We start from the raw sequence: 23,656 nt of genomic DNA, 5'->3' as shown, positions 1-23,656 counted from the left end.
TATGGCAAAAAAGAAACGTGCCATAAAAACTTAACATTGGGCCCTTAAAGTTTGTTGACCCCTGCCTGTGACCTTTGACCTTGTGGTGATCATCCACTCCCCAAGGGACATCTACCATCCAAGTTTGGTCACAAACAGACCTATGGATCAAAAGTTATGAAACGCGCCATAAAAACTTAACATTGGGCACTAAAAGTTCGTTAACCCATGCTTGTGACCATTGACCTTGTGGTGACCATCCACTCCCCAAGGGACATCTACCATCCAAGTTTGGTCACAAATGGAGTTATGGATCAAAAGTTATGACCCAATCATAATAGAAACACGCCATAAAAACTTAACATTGGGCCCTAAAGTTCATTGACCCCTGCCTGTGAGCTTTGACCTTGAGGTGACCTTCATATATGATGAAATGTGAAACTTTGTATGACCCCTCTTCCCTCGAAGTTTGATTGCAATTGCAGCCCAGAGTAAAGAGTTATTGAAGTTTTAGTAGCGTTACAGACAGACAGACGACGGACGGACGGACGGACGGACGGACAGACAGACAGACAGACGGACGGACAGACGCCGTAAGCGATCCCTTAAGGGCTTTTTACACTTGTGTTTCTTAACCCCGGACTTTCTCTGACCCAGGACTATCGTTAGTCCCGTACCAATTTTTTCAGCTTTTTACACTCGCCAATTAGTCCCGTACTATCTCTTGTCCGGGGCTAAGGAGAAAACTGACCTTTTTACACTCGTATTTCTTAGCCCCGGACTTTCCAAACCACATGAATATTCATAATTACGCTGTGTACTGTAGGCCTACACGTACACGCACGCACCGGCAGCACTTGATTACCTCGTTTCTGATTGGTCAGTGAGGGTCGGACTTCGTCTCCGTCGCTTAGCCCAGGATTATTTTTTGTTCTGTTTACACTCACTTGCTTGGCACCGCAATTGCGGTGCTAACCCCTGCTATTTTGCAGGGCCAGATAGTACCGTACTATCGGTGGGGCTAGCCCACTTTGGCAAAAACGAGTGTAAACAGAAAGTGGGCTAAGGATAGTCCCGTACCAACGGTGGGGCTAAGGCCCCCCCCCCCCCCCCCCCCCTTAGCCCCACCGTTGGTCCGGGGCTAAGCAAAAATTTACAAGTGTAAAAAGCCCTTTAGTCTCCCCTCACCTCCGGTGGGCTTGACAAAAACTGGACAGATTTGTTTGGTACGATGTACATTTGAACCACCAAGTTCCATACTGGATTTCAGCATTTCCTCTGAAATACAGGTTAAAATTGTTAAAATCAAGAAAATCTTCTTTGGTTCCCATATCCAAATAAAGTCTATATAGAGAAGAGCGGCTCGGATAATGGATACACCAAAGCCAGTGAAATGCTAAGCATTCAGCTGTCATGCCATAGAGCCTATGCGTAAACATGAACAAAATTAAAAAGTGAAGAGATCCCACTCCTTCTCTAGCACTCCCCTGGACAAGGCATTTTGAGGGCTGACCAGTGAAAGCAGTACACTATTTGGCACATTAGCCAGTTGTGTGGAAAGCAGAGGTCAAATTCATTCACTCATTCCAAAGGACATGTACAGCCTAGAATCAAGAGCATGGTGGTGTCTTGCTCACCTCTCTTCATATAACCATGACAGCAACATGACAATAAAGAGTCGTTCACTTCATAAATCTAACAATTTTGTGAAGTTTATTATGCCTGATACTTCCAAAGGCAAATTCTTACACTCTACACAAAGAAGCAATCTTTCATGTTTGTTTGTTATGACATCACTGACCCACAATCAGTGTGGGGTGTTCATGCACAATCTACGCACAAAAGCCTACCACAGATAATGATGAAACTGGATATCCATCAACATTGAGCAATTAGGGATCTCCGTTACAGGTTTTATCAAGTACTGACAGGAAATAATTTTCTGTCACAATGGGCGGTTGTGTGGGAGGATGACCCTGGAGCTGGAGACAGTCACATGACCAGGGAGTCACATGATCGATCCTCTCAATACATTACGAGTCAGCAGATGTTGAGCTGTCTGAGCATACATTGCATTGTGCGGATACAGACAAAGACATTCTATACAACCCTATTTCCTCACATTCATGAGAACTGCATTCCTTCATTTGGGTCTGGGGCAATTATCCCCGGGGCAATTACCGAAGACCCTTCCCCTGACCTAACCCTAACCCTAATCCTGATCCTGAAGCTAATCCTAACCCTAACCCAAACTCTAGCCCTAAACCTAACCTAATCTTTACCGTAACCTTATCACTAACCAGTATGTAGCCGGGGGGTAATTGCCTTGATACGCTTCATACACATGCAAGGTATACACAGAACATCACAATTTTATTTTTCCTTGAATGTGTTCTTAATTCTCCATCCCTAAATAACTGAAAATACAAAGGTTGCACTTTCTGAAGGAAAACAATGGGAGGAAAACAATGGGATGCAATGTTACCACGATAGCAGGTGTTTATTTGCGAAAACAATGCACTAATAATGTGAGAGATACACATTGGACTTGGGACAATCAATTGTGACAAAAAATATATAAATATATATATATTGATATGTATACATGTATTGCTCACATGTAATCGAAGGAGAATAATGGCTTCTAAACTGGGATCTGAATGTTTTTCAAACATGCCACAAAGCATCATTGATGTGGAAAACAAAACTGCAGACTTGCCACTTTCTCATCAAATGTCTACAATTCTCCATCACCATTGCAGCTACTATACATATCCTATGATCACGGTCAACTCACTACCTTTAATGTAGTATTTGGCCACAAAACCGAAGATCTCTGACCATCACATTTACACAATAATCTATTTGTCAAAAGCACTTGAAAAGTGGTTATTTTTGCACTAGTAATTTTTCACACTCAGCTGGGTAAGATGAAGTTCCTGTGTTTTCAATTCTGTGGAATTAAAACATTAATAAGTGGAACACATGAAGGGCCAAAATATTTGCATGTTTTATTTCCGCGTTGGTTTCTGGTCATGCGAAATGCGCGAGAATTTCCACACCGCAAAAATTTTCACTTTTACAGTATGTTATTTCTGTTGAGTACCCAGGACAAACCAAGTAAGGGATAAGGTCTATAAATGGTTATTGAGCTGAACAGGTTTGTAAGCAGACATGTCAAAAGAATATTGTTCTAGTGGTTGAGACTGTACAATGTGAATAGATGCATCACCACTAGATTCAGTTGTGATTTCTTTGTGGTCATTTTTAGACAACGGAAGGCTGCTTACACATTGTGGCAGGTGAAATAGCTGAGGCCCTGCTCTTGAACAATGTACCACTAATAATTCACACACAAACATTATCAATGTGCTATTCCTGGGCATTGTCAGCCAGAATCTTTGCACAAGACAAAGAGGAACTGGAAATTCTCTTTTAGCTCATTATCTTTGTTTTGAAACCACAAACTAAGGTGTGGTGGAGAGCTAGACGGCAAACTTGCGAACTGAACACTGTTTCTATCTTACGGAAATACATTGTTGCAAAACAATGCTAAAGGGCAAGGCCTTCTCTCAATGTCGCTCAGAGGCCTGCCTTGCGAGGGTGGTACCGCAATGTTCTGAAGTTCAAGACACATTCAGATCACTCTGAGAATTTCTGCACTGTGACATCCGAGCGATTTTCTGCAACATACAACAAAATACTTCCAAAAATTTCCAGCATGGTGAGACAGCATTATGCAAAGGACTTCCATGCTGTATAGGACTGCGTCTTTCAGCAAAAAAACCAAAGAAAGATTGTGATACCTGTGTTATTACAACCTGCAAATGGCATTTAGATGTGATACTCCTCAAGGTTTAAATGCACTTCGAAGAATATTGTAGTTCTGTTAATTATCCTAATAATATAGTTTGGGTATTAATTTGTATAAAATGAATTGAAAATTATAACGTTAATGATGCTGAATTCCATGACATTTTTACAGGTAAAGTCCTTCTGGTGTCCCTTCGTTCTTGCGATACAGCACATTTTCCTTTGACTTCTTGAAATCCTCATTTGTAACTTTCATTCTCCTCTCACGAAGCGCAAGAAGGCCTGCTTCAGTGCAGATTGCCTGTTGAAATAAAAATGAAATACACAATTGCACAAAAGAATGATATGTTTGAGTGAATACTTTTCTTCACATTCACAATATTGTCATAGACAGCCATTTAAACATACCATGCACAAAAAAAAAAGTCAAAAAAGTTTGTCTGAGGCCAATGCACATCTGAGATGTCTCTAATACGCCACTGTTTAACCATATTCTACCTGTGTTCTAATTGTGGTTTCTTTTTGTTTGTTAAATTGACGTAAATTAGATTATTTCAACTTTTAAGTTATTGAAATTAATCAATTCTACTGTAGATAAGCTTGAAAAAGTGCCTGCAACAAATTTTGGAAAAAAAAAACAACAATAGAAAACAAAAGGTCAAAAAACGGTAAAATACATAAGAAATTAACATAACAATAAAAAACAAAAGAAATTGATTTTGATTGTGCTATTTCTTTTACAAGAACATTGTTTAATGTGCTTGAGGAATTCTGACACAAAAATTTAGCAATCCTTCAGTCTTTTTAATGGAGTTACAGGTGAAAATATGATTTCATGCATAAATTTGCATAATTAATTTACTAAAAATAAAAAATCAATATTTTTGTATTGTATGACCATGTAATCTTGTAGTTGACATCCAGCTCTATGTTCAGGCAAAATTTTGCGGCAATCGTGCCATCGGCGGCTGAGATCTGAGGGGGGGGGGGGGGAGGGGGGGGGAGTCAAATTGACTCCCCCCCCAGTAAAAACTTGGTCTCAAACAGCCCAGTTAGAATAGGGTTAAAGCAGCCAATGATGCAATGTTGAGCCAGAATATTCAGTTAAGAGTACCTGAGTAGCTACACATGTACCTGTCTGCCTGTGTTTCTAAATCTCATATATGTATACAGTAATGGCCTTTCCTCGAATGAGCAACCACCACAGTTTTAGTCAAAATAACGACAACAAAGAAGTCATTCTTTGATATCTTTTCACTTATTAATTTTGTATCAATATATCTGTGTTTTCTTCAACAGCAGGGTAGCCTCTTGTGCAGCCAAACACAATTGCTTTCAATAGGAACCCTGTAGTAGTGGTATAGTGAAAAATTCAGCATATAAACTGAAAAAAAAAAAAAAAATACTGTGGGGGGGGTTCACAATTCCACTGGTGTTCTGACTAGAATTGAAGATTTCCGACACACCACTGACCTTGACATCTGCCCCTGACAGATCATCCTTGGCCATGATGTACTCATCCAGGTTGACGTCCTCGGCCAACGTCATGCGGCTTGTGTGAATGTTGAAGATGCGTCGCTTCGTCTTCTCGTCTGGGAGCGGGAACTCAATTTTACGATCAATGCGACCTGCACATGCAAACACAAAATACATGTACATCAAAATGGGACACCTCCTGTAATAAAAGGGACGCAGCAGAGCCACTCTGCACATTCAGAAGATAATCAAACACATACAAACGTGTACCATACAACAGAGAATGCATCAAGAATGCATTAAAGAAGACATGTAATAATATGCATAGCAGCACAGTAGACAACTTTGCATGTTTAGCAACTGCCACGTTAGTGCATTCCTGAAAAATTTACAAGGAAAAAATAGAAAAGATAGCGGCATGCTTCCTTACATTCGTTTGGGTCACAAACTTCAAGAGATGCCAACTGGAGTCATAGAGCCAAGAAACAACTTTGAAAGTCCGACTGGTTTACCATCAGTATAATCACATTAACCACAGACTATTGTAGACATTGTCGAGACATTTTAGGCTATTTCTACCCAGTGGCGTATCTAGGGAAAACGGCGCCCGGGGCAAGCGCAAAAATTGTGCCCCTAATTTCTGAAAAAGTGTTCAACCCCAAACCCATCCCGGTAGGGACTTAAAAAAAAAATCAACATGATATGCTTTTTCGAGCACTTAAAAGGGGTCTTTTGAGGGTGATTCAAATGTAATAAATTTTGATAAATTTTTGAAAATTTTCGTATTTCAGCTTACAAAACATGGAATTCTTGTCATATTTTGCTTATTAAATCTTACAAATCTAATCAAGATATAGTGACGGCCTTATAGATAACGATTAATACCAACAAACCGAGGACTTGAAAAAATACTCTATATCAGTACGAGCGAGTGAGCCGAAATTTGTATATTTCCACGTCATCATTAGAAAGAAATTGCAGCCGCTGCTCCGGGTAACATTTTGCCTGCTAAATATAAAATGACATGTGTGAACACGATAAACATTGTCATTTTGTCCGCGTCATCAACATGTTTTGTTTTTATCTTGTTTGATTTGGTTTTCTGCCCCCCATTCTCCCTCCCCATCCATTTCTCCTTCATTTTTTTTTTTTTTTTCGTTTTTGGCGCCCCCAAGTAATGGCGCCTGGGGCACGTGCCCCCCTTGCCCCCCCCCCCCCAGATACTCCACTGTTTCTACCCTATTCTTTTAACTCTTTATGTCCCATGGTATAAACGCTCTGTGTACCACATTATTCTGAGACAGCGACGTAGTCATGCCTTGGGAAAACATTCTGTTTTTCAAATCTATGTAACTTTGATAAATTTTTGTTACCCTGGACATGTAATGAGCTAAGCTGTAGAGAAAATGCCATGCTTTGCTTTGATGTAAGTTGTATGACAAATCTATGAGTGTTTTTCTTTCAAATGACAAGTAGCTATATTATTGTAGAGGCATGACTTTTGCACACAAAACAGTGACAGATACTTAGAATTCACTCGCAAATCCAGAAGGGATCACCACTTGAACTTGAACACCTTAGAAAATCCAAGGTACATGTGACAGGAATGGAATCGGGAGAAACACTTTCATTGTACTGTGGCGTTTGGCGATTTTATCGATTGATTTGGGTGGGTTTGTGCATTTGAGCAGAATATGCGAACTTGGCATGCCAGTCGACCGAGTCTGGCTTGCCAACGTGGCACATAAAGAGTTAAGGCATTGTTACATAGTGATGGTGCATCTACAGGTAATGATGGTGCCAACACAGCTGTTTTGCTGACCTGGTCTGATGAGGGCAGGGTCCAGAGTCTCGATCCTATTGGTTGCCATGATGACTTTGACATCCCCCCTGGAGTCAAAGCCATCCAGCTGGTTCAGAAGCTCCAGCATTGTCCGCTGGATCTCACGCTCTCCACCAGAATTCGACTCGTACCTGATGGGTGGGTTAAAAATATACATGTATGTGATAAAATATGCATGATAATATGTGTATATTTGATATAAGCACAAAAAAAAATTATGTATGCATCAAAAGAAATGAAACTTCATGCACAACAGGCCTCAGTTTAGATTGATGACATGCTACATAATTATCCAAAATTCCATCCACACGTGCTAATGAATAATTTGTAAGTCATGTGCCACACACGTGGTACCGGAATTTCGAAAACTAGACAGAAAATACAATGTATATCTTCCTCAGTTTAGAAATATCCTACGGCAACTGATCATAATTGACCAGGTAATTGATCAGTTTGTAGAATATTCTCTTGTGAAAGCACTAGCAACCGATACTTATCAATCTCATATGATCAAAGAGGAGTTTCATGACATTTCGATAGACAATAGCCAAAGTAAGCAATGTCTGCAAACCAGAAAATAGATAAGATCACGAGGTTCTTTTCTGTGATGCCTCAGTTTGTAAAACTATTCATCTCTTTGTCTACAAAACACAAACCAACCCCCCAAAACAAGTATTGTGTGACATAGTTTTGTTGAGACTTGGAAATTGCGATTACTTTACCTCTTTGTTCCTATAGCATCGATCTCGTCTATGAAGACTATTGACGGGGCGTGTTCCTCGGCCACCCTGAAGAGCTCCCTCACGAGTTTGGGGCCGTCTCCCTGGTCACATGATGACACAGATTGTGAGGAGAAAGAGGTTGTCAGCGATGCATGATGGGAATGACATCATAGTTCTGTATTTGAAATTCAGTGTCACATGCCCTTATTTTTTTTCTTCTTTTTCTTTATGTTGTAATCTAAGGCCTTGTAGATAATGAGTTTCTTTCCTTTTCTACTTTTGTGTCTGAAACAAGCTATCATGGTGCATATACCTTGTTTCTTGCTCTTTGCATATTATGTGATGTATATCGTTGTCATACTGTACGTATAATGTTTGTATTTTTAATCAATGTGTGGACCCCTCTGAAAACCAGCCTTTGGCTGGTTTTGGCTGGTTTTTGGTATGACCTTTGAAAAGATATATTTCAGTGGATATTTAGCTAAAACTTAAGAAACTGACTCCTGGAGTCAAAAAGGGGCCTGAGTTTTCGATCCAAGCAGAATCTTCGTCAGAGGCAAAATGACAAACAGACACTGAAAGCAATCACATAATATATATAAGGACTACACACAACAAGAACAGTCAGGGGAGGGGCTAGGGACACAGAACAAAGAAAACAAAAGGAGAAGGTAGGAAGTCATGGGTAAGGAGCCCAAAAGGTAAAGGGAGGGGGATTAGAGCGGGAGGGTGGACAGACAAAAGGCAGAGGAGGGTCAGTAATGATCCTGAGGACCATGGGGGCAATCATTGAAGGAAAAGGATGAATAGGGAGATAACATCAAACAAGATGAGGAACAACAGAGGGATAAAGAAAGGAAAAGAGTGAAATAGCAACAGCAAGGGGAAGGGGGGGGGGGCGCTGAGCAAACAGCAAGCCCTAATAAGGTGTACCAGGAGGAGGCAAGAGTTTTTTTTTTTTTTTCACATAAAAAAGGACTGACTTTATCCTTTTTTTTTTTTCCAAATCCTTTATTTCACTTTTGGTGCGACTTTTGAAGGCATACAACTCAGTGAATATTCAGCTAAAAATGTAATAAGCTAACCTCTGACAGAATCTTTGGATATCAGGGAAAACTTACCAAATACTGTAAAAGTCAAAATTTTTTGCACGTTTCATGCAACCAGAAACTAGCGCAAAAATAAATGCACATGGATATTTTTGCTTGCCATATGTTCCAGTATTTCATGCCTTAATTCCACGGAATTAAAGACACATGAAATTCATCTTCCAGGTCGAGCGAGAAAAATTTCTCTCGCAAAAATATCTACTTTTACAGTATTGCCTCACATCGCATTAGTGAGAAACTGATTTTTTTCTTCCTTTTTTTTTCTGACAAAATACAATGAAAAGTAAGGCTGTAACACATTTTATGAACATTTGAATCATACATGGCACATCAATTTCACTATCAGTTAATCCAACATATGTGACCCGCTACAACAAAATGATCCTAAAGTCGCGCGAGGTCGATCATTTGAAAATTGCATGATATAATCCGCTAATCTTTCTGCTTTAAATTGATATATGACACATTTTATAACTAGAAATGTCGCTTTGGCGACTGGTATGCCTCCGCCATAATGCATGATTTTCCCAATAGGTCTAGATAGTACATGTGGACAATGTGTGATTACATTTTCACAAAATTGGCAAAATATTGAAATGACAAGTTTGTCACAAATGTGTTGAATGTTCACCTTCCTTGACGTAGGTTTAATTGGATGAATAGGAGAGCATGTATCTAGGGATTTAAGGACTTTAACTTGACTTTGACCCATTCATACATTTAGGCATTGAGTAATTTTCAAGGTACAGGTGTGGAGAAAAAGTGCAATTTCTGAATTGAATAGTAAATTGTTACCATTTTCATCTGGCCCTTGACCCTAAAATTCATAAGATAATCACTTTCAGGTAGAACATGCATAATATGTACTAAGTTTCAAGATAACTTGAGCCACTTCGAGATATGGAGGAAAAAGTTAGTTCAGCACTTTCACTTGATCGTTGACCTTTTGACCTTTGAGGCAAAAAAAAAAGAAGAAAAAAAAAAACTTTCCAGAGAATTTCTATTAGGTTACACATGCATACACCAAGTGTAAAAAAAATAACCCTGCTGGCATTGCATAAATATGAGGGTAATAGTAACATTTTGAAGTCTTGCACTTGACCTTTGACCCCTGACCTTTGACCCCATGAACCCTACATTCTCTAGATAATCACTTCCAGTCAGTACATGTAAATACTATGTTCCATGAAGATACCTTGAACAATTTTCCAAGGTACGGAGAAAAAAAAAGAAGTTTTAATATTTTTACTTGACCTTTTGACCTTTGACCTCTGACCTCATGACCCAAACTTTCACCAGAGAATCTTAATTGGGTAATACATGTATACACTAAGTTTCAAGAAAATCTCTTCAGGCATTCAATAGATATGGTGGAAATAGTGAAATTTCATGTATTTGACCCTGACCTTTTGACCTTTGACCTTTGACCTCATGACCCAAACTTTCACCAGAGAATCTTAATTGGGTAAAACATGTATACACTAAGTTTCAAGAAAATATCTTCAGGCATTCAATAGATATGGTGGAAATAGTGAAATTTTATGTATTTGACCTTGACCTTTTGACCTTTGACCTTGAGCATGTGCACCCAAAAGTTGATAGGCACAACTTCACCCCCTAATACACATACATGCCAAGTTTCATTAGGATACCTCAACAGGTTTCGATAGTTACCTTGTCCACAAAATTCATTACGGACGGACGGAAGGACGGACGGACGGACGGACGGACGGAAGGACGGACGGACGGACGGACGGACGGACGGAAGGACGGACGGACGGACGGACGGACAACCCGAAAACATAATGCCTCCGGCACCACTTCGTGGCGGAGGCATAAAAATAATCGGCTACAGAGATATCAATGTTTAAAAGAGAGCATGTCGAGACATCTGGAAAATCACTGTTTCGAGAAAAGCGCCCTTAAAGTCTTTCTTTCGACGCAATCGCGATCAAGGGACACGCAAGTCAGTTTTCACCTCTGGACAATAGAAGGTAAGCCCTAGCAACCCCCGAAGAGTTCATTCAAGCACATCAGCGTCGGCGGTCTCCTCACCAACCAATCAGTGACCAGGATGTGAGAAGCGGCTGAGCATAGTGCACCCCGCCTGCACGCACCAGTCGACTGGGCAGTGTGCGAGCTTCACGCTTCGGTTAGCAGCAAGCAGCAAACTGACCAATGAGATCACTCTGGTCGTTGTTAGGGGCGGAACCTATCTGTGGCGCTCAATCCAAATTTTGGAACCAGTTTCTGCTTCGTTGAAAGGCCAAAAAACATGACTCAGAAAAACGTTATTTTTTAATCTTTCCTATGATCAATCTTTCCTATCATCATGATAGAAGACATGTTAGACTCCAATAATATATCAAAATCAAAAAACCGTAAGTTTAGACCAATTTTAATGCTCTGACTTCAAACTCGATTTTCACAGCTTCGACCGTGCGCGACTTTAGGACCTTTTTGTTGTAGCGGGTCACATATTGTTGATTCTCATTCTCTTCAGCACCTGTATATCCAAAAATAAGATATACTGTATAACGAGGAATGTTCGTGTGCATTTTAATTTTGTGAATTTCGCAAGACCCAAGATTTGCAAAATTAAAATGTACGCCAAGGCTCTTGTCTACACCATATGCATTGAATGCCAGAGGCACTTCGCGAAAATATCATGACGTGAAAAAGGCCGTCAGCTCCAATTCGTGAAAACTTCATGTTTTACAGTAAGCATCATCAAAAGTTTAGTTAGTTGCTACTTTCATTCAATACAAGTACTCTTGCTCCCCTCTCTGTCTGTCTGGCTGTCTGTCTTTTTTGTCAGTCTATTTTTTTCCCCTGTCTTTCTTGTTGGTATATTATAAATGTAAAATCAATCTTAAAAACTTATCAGCATCCCTCTCTCCATGTATGAAGTTTCTCATATTAAACAACACAGTGCATCCTCGTGCTTACCAGGTACTTCTGGATGAGCTCTGAGCCAACAACACGTAAGAAGGTGGCGGAAGTCTGATTGGCTACAGCTTTGGCAAGCAGTGTTTTGCCTGGCAAGAGGGGAAAAGTATTCAACACAAAAAATAGAAACCATTTATAATAGCACATGAGAAATATATACAATGTAATGTCTAGAATATAAAAAGCAAAACCACTGGAGGAAATCACAACTGCTTCTCACCATAAACGAATGTTAGAATCAACAACAATGGACTTATATGAAGACTAAGAATCCAGCAGTATACAAACAATGACAGCATAAAATGCTCAAAGTTCAAAGACTTCTTTGTCATTATACCACAGAGAATCTACCCGTACAAAGATAATGCAGATGGAAGAAACGGACCAATACTCCTACGTCATATTTCATTACACACAGATATTACCATAATTGGAATATTCATGTCTTTGAATTGTACTTTCATAATTATAAAACACAGTTTTGCAATTTATGTTTGTTATACACTGACAGTTCTATTTTGAGGATGTGTCTAGTTATGACCAACTCTCAATCCTTTCCCCTTCCAAACTGTGAAGGAAGAAATACATGCAAACACACGGGCACATGCACACAAACACTGAAAAACAATTCTAACAATCTATCAGAGGAAAAAAAAAAGGGGAAAAAAAAAGCAATACCACATAAAAAACCTGGGTGACAAACTTGCAGAAATATTCCCACCAACATCCTCAATCCTTGCACCCCAAACAACACAAACAAAACAACACAAACACAGCAGCATCAATGGTTAAGACATCAAATCAAGTGTAACTGCAATTTCTCATCCAGGAAAAGACAGCCTATTTCATTTCATTACAAGATCATAAGATATCAACTCTGATGAAAGCCGAGCAGACGGCAGGTGTGCATTTGGCAGAATGAAACTCTCCTACAACTTACTTGTGCACAAGATTTTATTCTGTATTCCAATTCAGTATTCAAAATATTTCCCTAATATTGGTAATTACCTGTGCCAGGCGCTCCATACAAGATGACTCCCTTTGGAGGCCTGATACCCATCTCCTCGTAATACTCAGGGTGGGTGAGAGGGAGCTCCACAGACTCCTGTCACCATGGAAACAAGAAGCAGTATTTTCATCTTCGGTTCTCACTCATATACATTGAGCTTGATTGCACAATATCGACATGAATTGCACAATACTGGTGAGTGTCGTAATTCTATTGCATTAGGACTTCATATCATAGATATATTGCAGCATATTTTTCTGACAATGTCACAAGAAACTTCCAAAGTTGCAATTCAAGTATTTTTACGCAGAGACAAGGATTGCTGCAGTTTACTATGTCTTCAACATTCATACACTACAAATGAAGTCCAAGACTTAATACTGTTTGTACTAAACACTGTGAACATACAATTTGTAAACTTGATACTGGAACACACTGGTAAATATCGATTCTGGTAAATGACATTATCATCAGATTTCAATCTAGATTCCTGCTAAATTTCGTTTGTTTACCCACGGCATTCCAGTGTATGTTTCTTATTAGTGTGAAATGAATGTACTCTACGAATGTCCTCACATTACTATCAGCATCTTAATTTAAAAGACCAATATACATACACTCCATATACTTTTTTTCCCCTCTCCTTTGCTATGTACATAACAAAATGTCTATGATGAAATTCTGTATATCACACCAATTTTTGCAATCAATGCAATTATATTCTGTATATCAAACACTATCAAATGTTATCTATTAACATTTTTATTATCATTATAATAATCAATACAAGGCACTTTACCCACAATCAACAACAGGATTACGAAGATTCTCTCGGAAAAGAAAAAAAAAATGACCATGTGCTCCTCATCAGTGATTTTTAACAAATATCCTGAGTTTCTGGACCCTACCTTGATTTCTTGGATTTGTGTGTCTAGGCCTCCTATATCTGCATAGGATTCCTGCGGTGCCTTCTCAAGCTTCATGACAGATACCATGGGGTCGGTGTCATCCCCTAGAACACCAACAATAGCTAGCACCTGCAGGGGTCAGATTGGGAAAGGGATCACAATGTACATAAAATAATGAGACACAGAGAAAGAGAAAGAGGACATAGTATGAGAGAGAAGGAGGGAGATTAATTAGGAGAAAAGGCTTACAATCGGTGAAGTATGCATCACTTCATCCAATGCTGTACTCACCATATATTTTGCAGGGTTTTTATTTTTGGGTATTTTGCCAGTTGGGTGCTCAAAGATCAACTCAGATCAAGACATGAATATGACATGCATGCATACATTTCTCCTTCATTCCGTACTCCATGATGGTAAAATTGTAGGGAAGTCCTGATTTGCAAAAAATTAGACTGGCTAGACATATGGTGCATACAGTATGTGATTTGTCACATTGTCAATGCCATCTTCTATGTTCACACATTGTTACAATGAATACTTTAACAATGTGATATCCATGGCAATGCAATAACCAACATGCCATTCTCATTTCTAATTTCTATTCAATTACAAGTTCTTGAGTAGTTGCTACCTCAGTTAATATGCAAGGATCACTTGACTCTTTATCATTATAGATGAATTTCATATCAACTTTAGCATCATAAAACACAATACTTACAAAATGCAATTCATTGATATAACCCAATTTGCTATAAACTACAAGCATAATAACTCTTAAAATTCTTTGAGAAAGATGTTGCCCTTGTGGTGTATAGCAAACTGAACTAGAAAAGCATTCTGAGAGCGCAGACCTCCACCAAGCAATTCATTTCCACCACTGGTCTTGTTCTTCCATAGAGATCAGTGATTTCCACTCATGTAAGTTGAAAATTGTCCAATTTCCCAATATAGGAGCCTTTTGTTTATGTCAGCAGCTTTCACATGTGCAGCACCTCACCCTAGCAGAGCATACACTTTAGTGCGCGTATGCAAACCTCAAACATTGACCCAATCTGCCAAATTCTGAAAAATCCTTCAAAAATTAATAAAAATCCCCTAACCACTATCAAAATTTAATCATCCGTTCCTTGTGTCATCAACTTTTCCTGTAAGTTTCATAAAAATCTGTTAACAACTTTTTGAATTATTTTGCACACAGACAGACAAAAACACAAACCAACGGTGGCAAAAACATTACCTCCTTGGCAGAGGTAATAATAGACATGATATAGCAGAAATGCAAACACTGATGCTGGAGAGAGATAACAGTACATGGTCTGGCACTGTATTCCCTCATGTTCAAGGCATCTGGCAAGTTGTACTGCAAAAGTGGAAATTTTCGCGGTGTTGAAATTATCGCGTACTTCGCGCAACCAGAAACTAGCACTGAAATAAAAGCATGCAAGTATTTTTGTGTGCCATATCTTCTAATAGTTGATGTCTTGATTCCGCGGTGACCAGAATTAAATAACATGAAACTCTTCTTGCCAGACAGAGCGCTAAAAATTAGTCACGCAAAAATATCCACTTTTACAGTATTACAGCGTTCTAGTACTTTCCCATTCCACTATTTCTCTCTTCTTTTGACTTAAATGAACAAATATCCTGATGACTCACTTTGTGGTTCAGCAGGACAGTGCAGCCTGGCTCAAGCTGGTCCTTGTCAACAAAGGAAAGGATGCTGACGTAGTATTCTGAGCCCACAGAGGCTGACACGATGGCATGGTTGTCGTCGATGATCTCCTCCAGTGAGCCCACTGACATAGGAGTTCCTCGAAGGTCATCTACCTTGGATCTCTCCTCCTGAAAGTCAAGTGAAAGAAAATGCTGAGCATTGTCATACATGTGGTGAGTTGTAAAAAACTGTAAGCTGTAAAAACTTCTACAAGAGGAGAGACCAATGGGATTGCAACTCACCTGAGCATAACTCAAATGGTTATTCTGTACCACATGAACGTTCCCAATTTTTTGAAAAAGGGTATATTTTAGGGGCTCCATTTGGGGGGGGGGGGGGTGTGAATCCTTCGAATAGGGGTTCTTGCAGGATTTCCCCCATAATATTTTCACTTAGGGATGGTTGATTGCAATACCGATAGTTCACTTAAAGGTCCAGTTTACCTTTGGGAACAGTGATTTAAAAAATTTTCAAGATATCACATTTGATGCATATGTGTAGGGCTGTTGTATCACAAAACATCCTACCATATAAAATTTTCACAATAAAGCCTGAAATATAAGGAGATATCAGCATTTTTCTCAATAAACCATAACCGTAGACGGTCCAGTCTGAGAGCATTCTTATTATATCTATTGTTCACATTTTGTGTATTTAACAATACTTAACATCGATTATGCGGATTCAAATTTTTACAGTGGTTGTTTCTATCCCTAACTCACATTTTAGAACTATTTTAAAACACTAATGCTGGGTTTTTTTTCTTCTGCAAATGGTAAATTATGCCTTTAAGCTTCCAGGTTGGGTGAGAAATAAAACTTATATTTTGCCTGCAAACGATTTTTTTAATCTGCCTAGAATATTAGCACATACCTCACATTACTATCTTCCTTTTTCCAGGAATATTTGCCATTTGCTAACATTGCACTGCACCAACATAGCGGGCCTCAAAACTCTATTTTCCATTCTTCATAGACTCATGTGCATGTGTCAAGATACAAAGTGATGAGGTTAAACCCTTACATGTTAAATATATGGACCAATATTTCATACCACACAGAGGCTACCATGGTTATATTGTTGACATAATTATCTCAAGGTTTGCATTACTCTATACAGAGAACTGCTTCAAATTCTGAGAGGTACAGGTAAATCATTCAGTAGACATGTGACAATAACAGTGGGTTTCTTACTTGGGGGAGACACTAGAAACAATATTACCCTCATTAGGACCATCAGTATATTCTGGTGTCCCCCTCCAATTCAGTATATCGTTGCTGAGGCGACAAGACCTCATATCTACAAAATGTCAAATGTTCAGGAGAGCCAAAAAACATGGCGGCCAAAGCACTGTGGCGAATGTGATAGCCTTTCCTTTGACATGCTGTGGTGGCTTCATTTTTGGAGTAAGACAGTTGGGATTTGGACAGGACATCACTTAACCCATTATTTGACCATTAATCCAAAAAAGTCATTTTCACCAATATTGCAGATACAAGGTCTTGTCACCCCAGCGACGATATATCATAAAATATTACAATGTTTCAGCCAAAATATCCGAGAGCATGATATAAATGATCTATGATACTAGAATTATTGAAGTTATGTATATTGGTAAATGGTGGAAAATATTTCCTCTTTATTCAGGAGATAAAGTTAGACTTCCTTAAATGTTTGACTTACAAAGATAGAGTTATCCACAGTGCAATGATTATCATGTGGTTGAGACACAAAACTTTCCCTAGCCTGCAAAGAGGCGATCTCCCCGTTGTTTGTCACATGGGTAAATCTTGTTGCTAAGTTTTCTTGTTACTTATCACTTCAGTCCCGCCATTTCTGCTCATGTCACAAAACGTCCAAAAGTTAATGGCATGTGCAGCTAAAAGAGAAATAAAGAGAGTGATGACTGACCTCATCTTTTTCTTCTTGGGGCTTAAGTCTCTCCTGGTTTCGGATGAACTCTTCCTCCATCAGTAAGTAGTCTTTGATGCGCTCCATCTTCAGAAGCCGTAGTCTGCACTTTGTGTGTGGCGTAACTGACAAGCAAAAACATTAAGAGGATGGTAAAATATTACACTAGGGCCACCAAGAGGCTGAAAAGAGTTGGTTGATGACAGTATCAGTATTCTTAATGCTTTGCTGCTCTCTTCACACTAACACGTACATCTGATACATGAGAACATCGGTGGAACAAATGGCACATAATCTACAGTGCATCCTAGACAATCATCTTCTGTAGTAAAAACAAAAACAACAAAAATCCATAAGTAGAAGAACATGCTATTGCCATGTTCCTGTTCTTGTGTGTGTGTGAGTGTGTGTGTGTGTGTGTGTGTGTGTCTGTGTCTGTGTCTGTGTCTGTGCACTGGGCAAAGCCATTTTTGCATTCAGGCAAGCAGTCTATGAAACAATTACATATTTATTTTGGGAATGCGATGCTACACAAACATTTATTTCTAAAATACAGGGAATTTTGTTACAGAATAAAATTCAAAGTACTAAAAGTACTTTTATGTTTGGTTCTACAGAAAACCTTGAACGATATGATGTTGTTGTTGTTGCTGTTGTAATTTTTTTTTGCATGTTAATTTTTTTTTATTTTCTGCCAGAAACAATAAGAAATCACTTTCTCATTTTGTCATTTCATAAAGCGAAGAAAATAGACGAATACATGTCCAAAAACCTAAAGATTTTGCATCCCTTATCAGCTCGAATTGTATTCATATCATTAAGAACTGTAGCTGTCTATAAAATTGTATCATGTAGAGTCACCTGAATGTTTATATGTAAATAATATTTTGTGTGTGTGTGTGTGTGTGTGTGTGAATAAAAAAGCAGTCTATGAAAAATTGCATTGGAGTCCAACTGCAATGCTCTCCTGGAAAGCAACTGCATATCACAGTGTATGTAAAACAACATAGTTTATGGAAATATACTTAATACATTGAGTAGTTTTATTGTCACAAATTTTCCAAAATCAGAAATCATGAGACATTTGCAAAATTAACATGGCAACTATTGCTTCTTGAGGTAACAAGTACAATGTTTATCATCTCCAAGGGAGACTATGCCTTACTTTGCTTATTGAAAATGATAATAGTTATTTTTTCAATCCATGTTCTGTGATTCTTGACAGCAGTTTTAACCACACATATGATAAGTGAAATATCATGCTTGCTTTTTGAAAATGCCCATATGGCATATATACAATACACTGCAAATCTATTGCCACCGATGATCAATGCTTGCTTAACAAATTTATCACATGTGTACATTAATTACTATTATGGACATGGGAACTGCAAAGTACAGAAAACAGTTTACACCTTCTGCTGTGGGCCTGTGACCACACTTCATGCAGTGTCTACAATGGTCAAGTGGTATTGCATACCAGGGTGAACTGATTGCTTTTTGAGGCACTAGGAGTGATGCAGGAACTCACCTTGTGGAAGTTTGCTTGCTGTGTCTGGTCCTTTGGTCCTCCGCTTCTTCTTGCCCACCCTTGTTGGGACTGGAGGCTCATACTTCTTCTTTTTATCCTTTCAATATAAAAAAAAAAAAAAAATAGTGACATAAATCAACACAAAACATTCTGCTGCAGTGATATACATTGTATTACCTGATCACTATCATACTTTTACTACCCTAGTTTACAGCAATCATGTTAAAAAGTGCTCCTGAAGTGACAAACTTACATGGTCACAACTTGAGAATGAAGAATTTAATGAAAATTACAATGTCAAATTTTATCCCACTAGCAATATTTTTCTTCTGAGTAGGCATACACCAGATGGAACTAAAACAACAAATCAAAACAGTTAGCAATTAGTCTCTATGATACACATATTGCCAACAAAATATGATTTCACACAGCATGCATATCATGCTAACAAACTGAAAAAAAAAAATCCCCACAAAAACACAAACATAACAGCATTTCCTTTGTAACAAAGGTGTTACCTTATCATCTTTCTTGTCACCATTTCTGCCTCCTCCTCCTGGTCCACCAGATTGGTTCTGACCCTGTGAATAAATGATGAAAAAGTATTAAAAAAACAAAACAAAACAGAAAACCAGATGTAGAAAAGGAGAAATCAACTCAAATCTGAGCAAAGCCTCTGCAGTTGACAGATAATGGTTCTCTCTTTAAGCACAGCAGGAAAGTTTTTTGTTTGGTTTTGGGGATTTAATCAAGCAGAAATAAAGATTGTTCTTTCAAACAGTTCAAACACCATGAGGCATGCACAGGTACAAGTTAACGATACAAGTTTTTTCATGAACATTTACAAGATCGTAATTTATGAACAATAAGACAAAAAGAGGAAGTTCATCTTCATATCAACAACATCCACACAACAAAAGAGTGCACTTTTAAGGTCACAAAACTGTGAAACAGTAAAATATGGAATGGGCTTACATGAAAGAGTAGTACAGGCCTATCACAAAAATATGACACTGGTATCAAATTCACACAAAAGCCCGCATTCACGAAGGTGGTACAATCTTTGTCCATGGTTTAAACCATGGACAAAGACATGGGGCGCCAAGGGTAGCATGGCCTATTTCATTACAAAATCAGTCATTTCGTTGATGACAAAATGATCATTGTTAACATTTCTAAATGAACATTTCTTTGGACCATTTTGTCAACGAAATGACTGATTTCGTAATGAAATAGGCTATGCGACACTTGGCGCCCCATGTCTTTGTCCATGATTTAAACCATGGACAAAGACTGCACCACTTTCATTTTCAATTCGGGCCATAGAGTCTACATGTTATAACATGTATACACCATCACTGCAAGTCCACATTCGCATTTAACAAGGTTGTAACTTGCATATTGATGTCCTAGAAGGGTACATGATACAGTAGATGGTTAAATATCAAAGAAAGAACTTATCCATGTAATGAATATCTTTTACAGTTAGACAATACCTCTTTGAATGACTTTCTTTCTTGGAAAGACTTCCTTTTGGGACAGAACGCTATACGTGATAGCACCCTTTGAAGGTTCTGTGGTTCTCAGTTGACGACATAGATCTATCTCAGTCCGGGAAACCTGCTCATGAGGCCTGCTCCCCCGTACGAGCACTCCTCCGCCTCACGAGGCCTGCGGAGAGCCTCACGACGCTCCCGAGGAGAGAGACTCATAAAGCTCCCTGTTCACTTTTTATTCATCTAAAATCTGACATATAAATTGTCGCAACTTTGCACCGTGAGTTTTTGTTGCACACACATATCCACTATCCATGATGAAAAGAAGAAAAAAATTTGTCTGTTTTTTTTTTTTTACAACAATCGAGTTTTAATCAACCGATGCACAGCGACCCATCGAAACACGGGCACCAGCGGGTTCGCTCAATGCAAGGCTGCCGCACCTAGCGGCCTGATTCGACTAAATATTTTCGGTGCTTTTTTCTGCAGCTCTCATCTCTCCGCGCACGAATCAGCCTTGTGAAGCTGAAGTCTGACATCTTTTTACAAAAATTTGTAACGAGAAAAATAAAATCAGTACTAACCTGATCTTGTGTATATATTCCAAATTACTATTCCACACTGATAGAGTAGGTGGGTACTCCAGTTTGTTAGCATTAGCAAACTAATCACTTTGTAGGTATGACAGGTTCACTTCCTTCGTCAATTCCGCCATCCGCTAACCTTTGGGCGCTTTTTCATCCCGCGACGTGACGTCGGAATTGACGAAGAAAGTGAACCCGTCATACCTACAAAGTGATTAGTTTGCTAATGCTAACAAACTGGAGTACCCACCTACTCTATCAGTGTGGAATAGTAATTTGGAATATATGTATACACAAGATCAGGTTAGTACTGATTTTATTTTTCTCATTACAAATTTTTCTAAAAAGATGTCAGACTTCAGCTTCACAAGGCTGATTTGTGCCTGGGGAGGTGAGAGCCGAAGAAAAAAGCACAGTAATATATTGTGTCGGATCAGGCCGCTAGGTGCGGCAGCCTTGCATTGAGCAAACCCGCTGGCGCCTGTGTTTTGATTGGTCGCTGTACATTATGTGCATCAGTTGATTAAAACTTGATTGTTGTGAAAAAAAAAAACACACACAGAATTTTTTCTTCTTTTCATCATGGATAGTGGACATGTGTGTGTAACAAAAAATCACCGTGCAAAGTTGCGACAATTTATATGTCAGATTTGAGATGAATAAAAAGTGAATAGGGAGCTTCATGAGTCTCTCTCCCCGGGAGCATTATGAGGCTCTCCACAGGCCTCATGAGGCGGAGGAGTGCTCGTACGGGGGAGCAGGCCTCAAGAGTGGGTTTCCCGGACTGATCTAGGCCTCTACACATACAGTAAAGTTTAGGTACAATTGTCATGTCAGTTCGGGAAACCCACTCACAAGGGGGGCCCCTCCTTATAAGTAACCCGTCCCCCTTATAAGTAACCCCGTCCCCCTTATAAGAAACCCCCGGGGCACCCCTTATAAGGAGTCTCCACGCTTTTTTGCAATGCAAAGGGAAAATGAAAGGACTGCGGCAATTCGCTTGATTATGTCCATAAAGCTTCACAAGTTTCCTAGTTACTCACGAAATTTGAGCAAAATCGGTTCGAGGCATCATATCTAAAATCATGGATTTAAATGCTATGTCAAACGACCCATGCGAATGCTGAAATGTGAGCGATTACTGGCGTGAGTGTCGCCAGGCGCGGCGGCGCGGCAATGCTTGAGTGCAGACCAAAGAGTATAGAGCGCACGATGCGTGCGCTTCTATACCCTTTGGTGCAGACGTGGCGACTGAGTACGTACTCGGTCGCCACGTCTGCACTCAAGCATTGCCGCGCCGCCGCGCCTGGCGACACTCACGCCAGTAATCGCTCGCATTTCAGCATTCGCATGGGTCGTTTGACATCGCATTTAAATCCATGATTTTAGATATGATGCCTCGAACCGATTTTGCTCAAATTTCGTGAGTAACTAGGAAACTTGTGAAGCTTTATGGACGTAATCAAGCGAATTGCCGCAGTCCTTTCATTTTCGCGTTGCATTGCAAAAAAGCGTGGAGACTCCTTATAAGGGGTGCCCCGGGGGTTACTTATAAGGGGGACGGGGTTACTTATAAGGGGGACGGGTTACTTATAAGGAGGGGCCCCCCTTGTGAGTGGGTTTCCCGAACTGATGTGTAATGATACAAAATAAAATCCCTCTATATAGTCTTCTGGTAAATATATCATACAGTCTGGTGGCGATAACAGTAACACTACAGACGAAGCCAGGATCAATTCAGCCAGGGCGCAGGGTCAATCCGCACCCAACACTAAACCTCTATTTTTACACAATGCAAGTGTACCTCACTAACACTAACAGCGATATAAATGAATGGGACTGCTCATCACCTTGATACAACTATCATCTAAAAAGAAGCCTTTAACTCAAAATCTGTTCTGAACTTAACCATTTTATACCAATAATGCAATTGATGAAATATCAAAATACATGACACTGTAAGCAATACTAACCATAGCTGGAGTTACTTGTTAGATTGTTTGCTCGTCTTCTTGATCAGGGTTGAGCACGATAATGACTTCGCCGATTTTGTAATTTCGCAGGTACAGCACCGCATTCTATCCAATGAAGCTTTCGTCGTGGGTAAGCAAATGTTTTATTTGGGGGCTCAGCGAACTTTCCTCTGAGCATCTGTTATCTGAATGATGTGCACAGAAACAAAACTTTCTGTTTCAGTATAAAGCATGGAGTGGCTATAATCTTTTATGGGCTTACTGCAAGGGATAGCTGATGTAAAAATTAACCCTCTCGTATCGGGGATCATTGTTTGTATTTTATCACAGTGTGAATGTTTATTTGAATCAAAGCCATAAACACAAAGGGCGCTGATCAGTACAAAATAATAATGCACATAGCGTGGGGCGTTAGTAAGAATATCAAATACACCCGATGATAATATTCCTATATATACCATCTAAACTTAGAACAATCGGAAACACATCAGGCAAAATCAGTTTTGTGGTCCTATTCTTTCTTTTCTCATACATTATGGAAAGAGAAACATGAAAAGAAAGAGGGATATGAGAGTTTGGTTTTTCTTGGCACTGGACCCATGATGACAGTCAGCTTCCATGATATCCTGAGGAAGT

At 39.3% G+C, this 23,656-nt stretch overlaps 1 protein-coding gene across 1 annotated transcript; it reads right to left on the bottom strand.

Moving 5' to 3' along the window:
- Positions 1-1,675: 1,675 nt before the first annotated feature.
- Positions 1,676-23,105, bottom strand: LOC140234198 (26S proteasome regulatory subunit 4). Its single transcript, XM_072314268.1, has 12 exons — positions 23,021-23,105; positions 19,486-19,548; positions 18,968-19,064; positions 17,437-17,561; positions 15,468-15,653; positions 13,809-13,937; positions 12,900-12,996; positions 11,892-11,980; positions 7,834-7,934; positions 7,091-7,242; positions 5,266-5,420; positions 1,676-4,093 (listed from the first exon to the last, which is right to left on the bottom strand). Exons 1-12 carry the CDS (start codon positions 23,021-23,023, stop codon positions 3,959-3,961), a joined length of 1,332 nt encoding a protein of 443 aa, XP_072170369.1. The 5' UTR covers positions 23,024-23,105; the 3' UTR covers positions 1,676-3,958.
- Between the last annotated feature and the right edge of the window lie 551 nt (positions 23,106-23,656).

The sequence above is a fragment of the Diadema setosum genome, chromosome 1 (genome assembly GCF_964275005.1).
Source record: "Diadema setosum chromosome 1, eeDiaSeto1, whole genome shotgun sequence".
Taxonomy (NCBI): domain Eukaryota; kingdom Metazoa; phylum Echinodermata; class Echinoidea; order Diadematoida; family Diadematidae; genus Diadema; species Diadema setosum.
This window is presented reverse-complemented; position numbering and strand designations above follow the sequence as displayed.

Coding starts and splice junctions, on each gene's coding strand:
- LOC140234198 (XM_072314268.1), bottom strand. Junction 13,938..15,467: donor CTGTCCTGCTGAACCACAAA/GTGAGTCATCAG, acceptor TGACCCCTGCAG/GTGCTAGCTATTGTTGGTGT. Junction 11,981..12,899: donor GTATGGAGCGCCTGGCACAG/GTAATTACCAAT, acceptor CCCTCTTGCCAG/GCAAAACACTGCTTGCCAAA.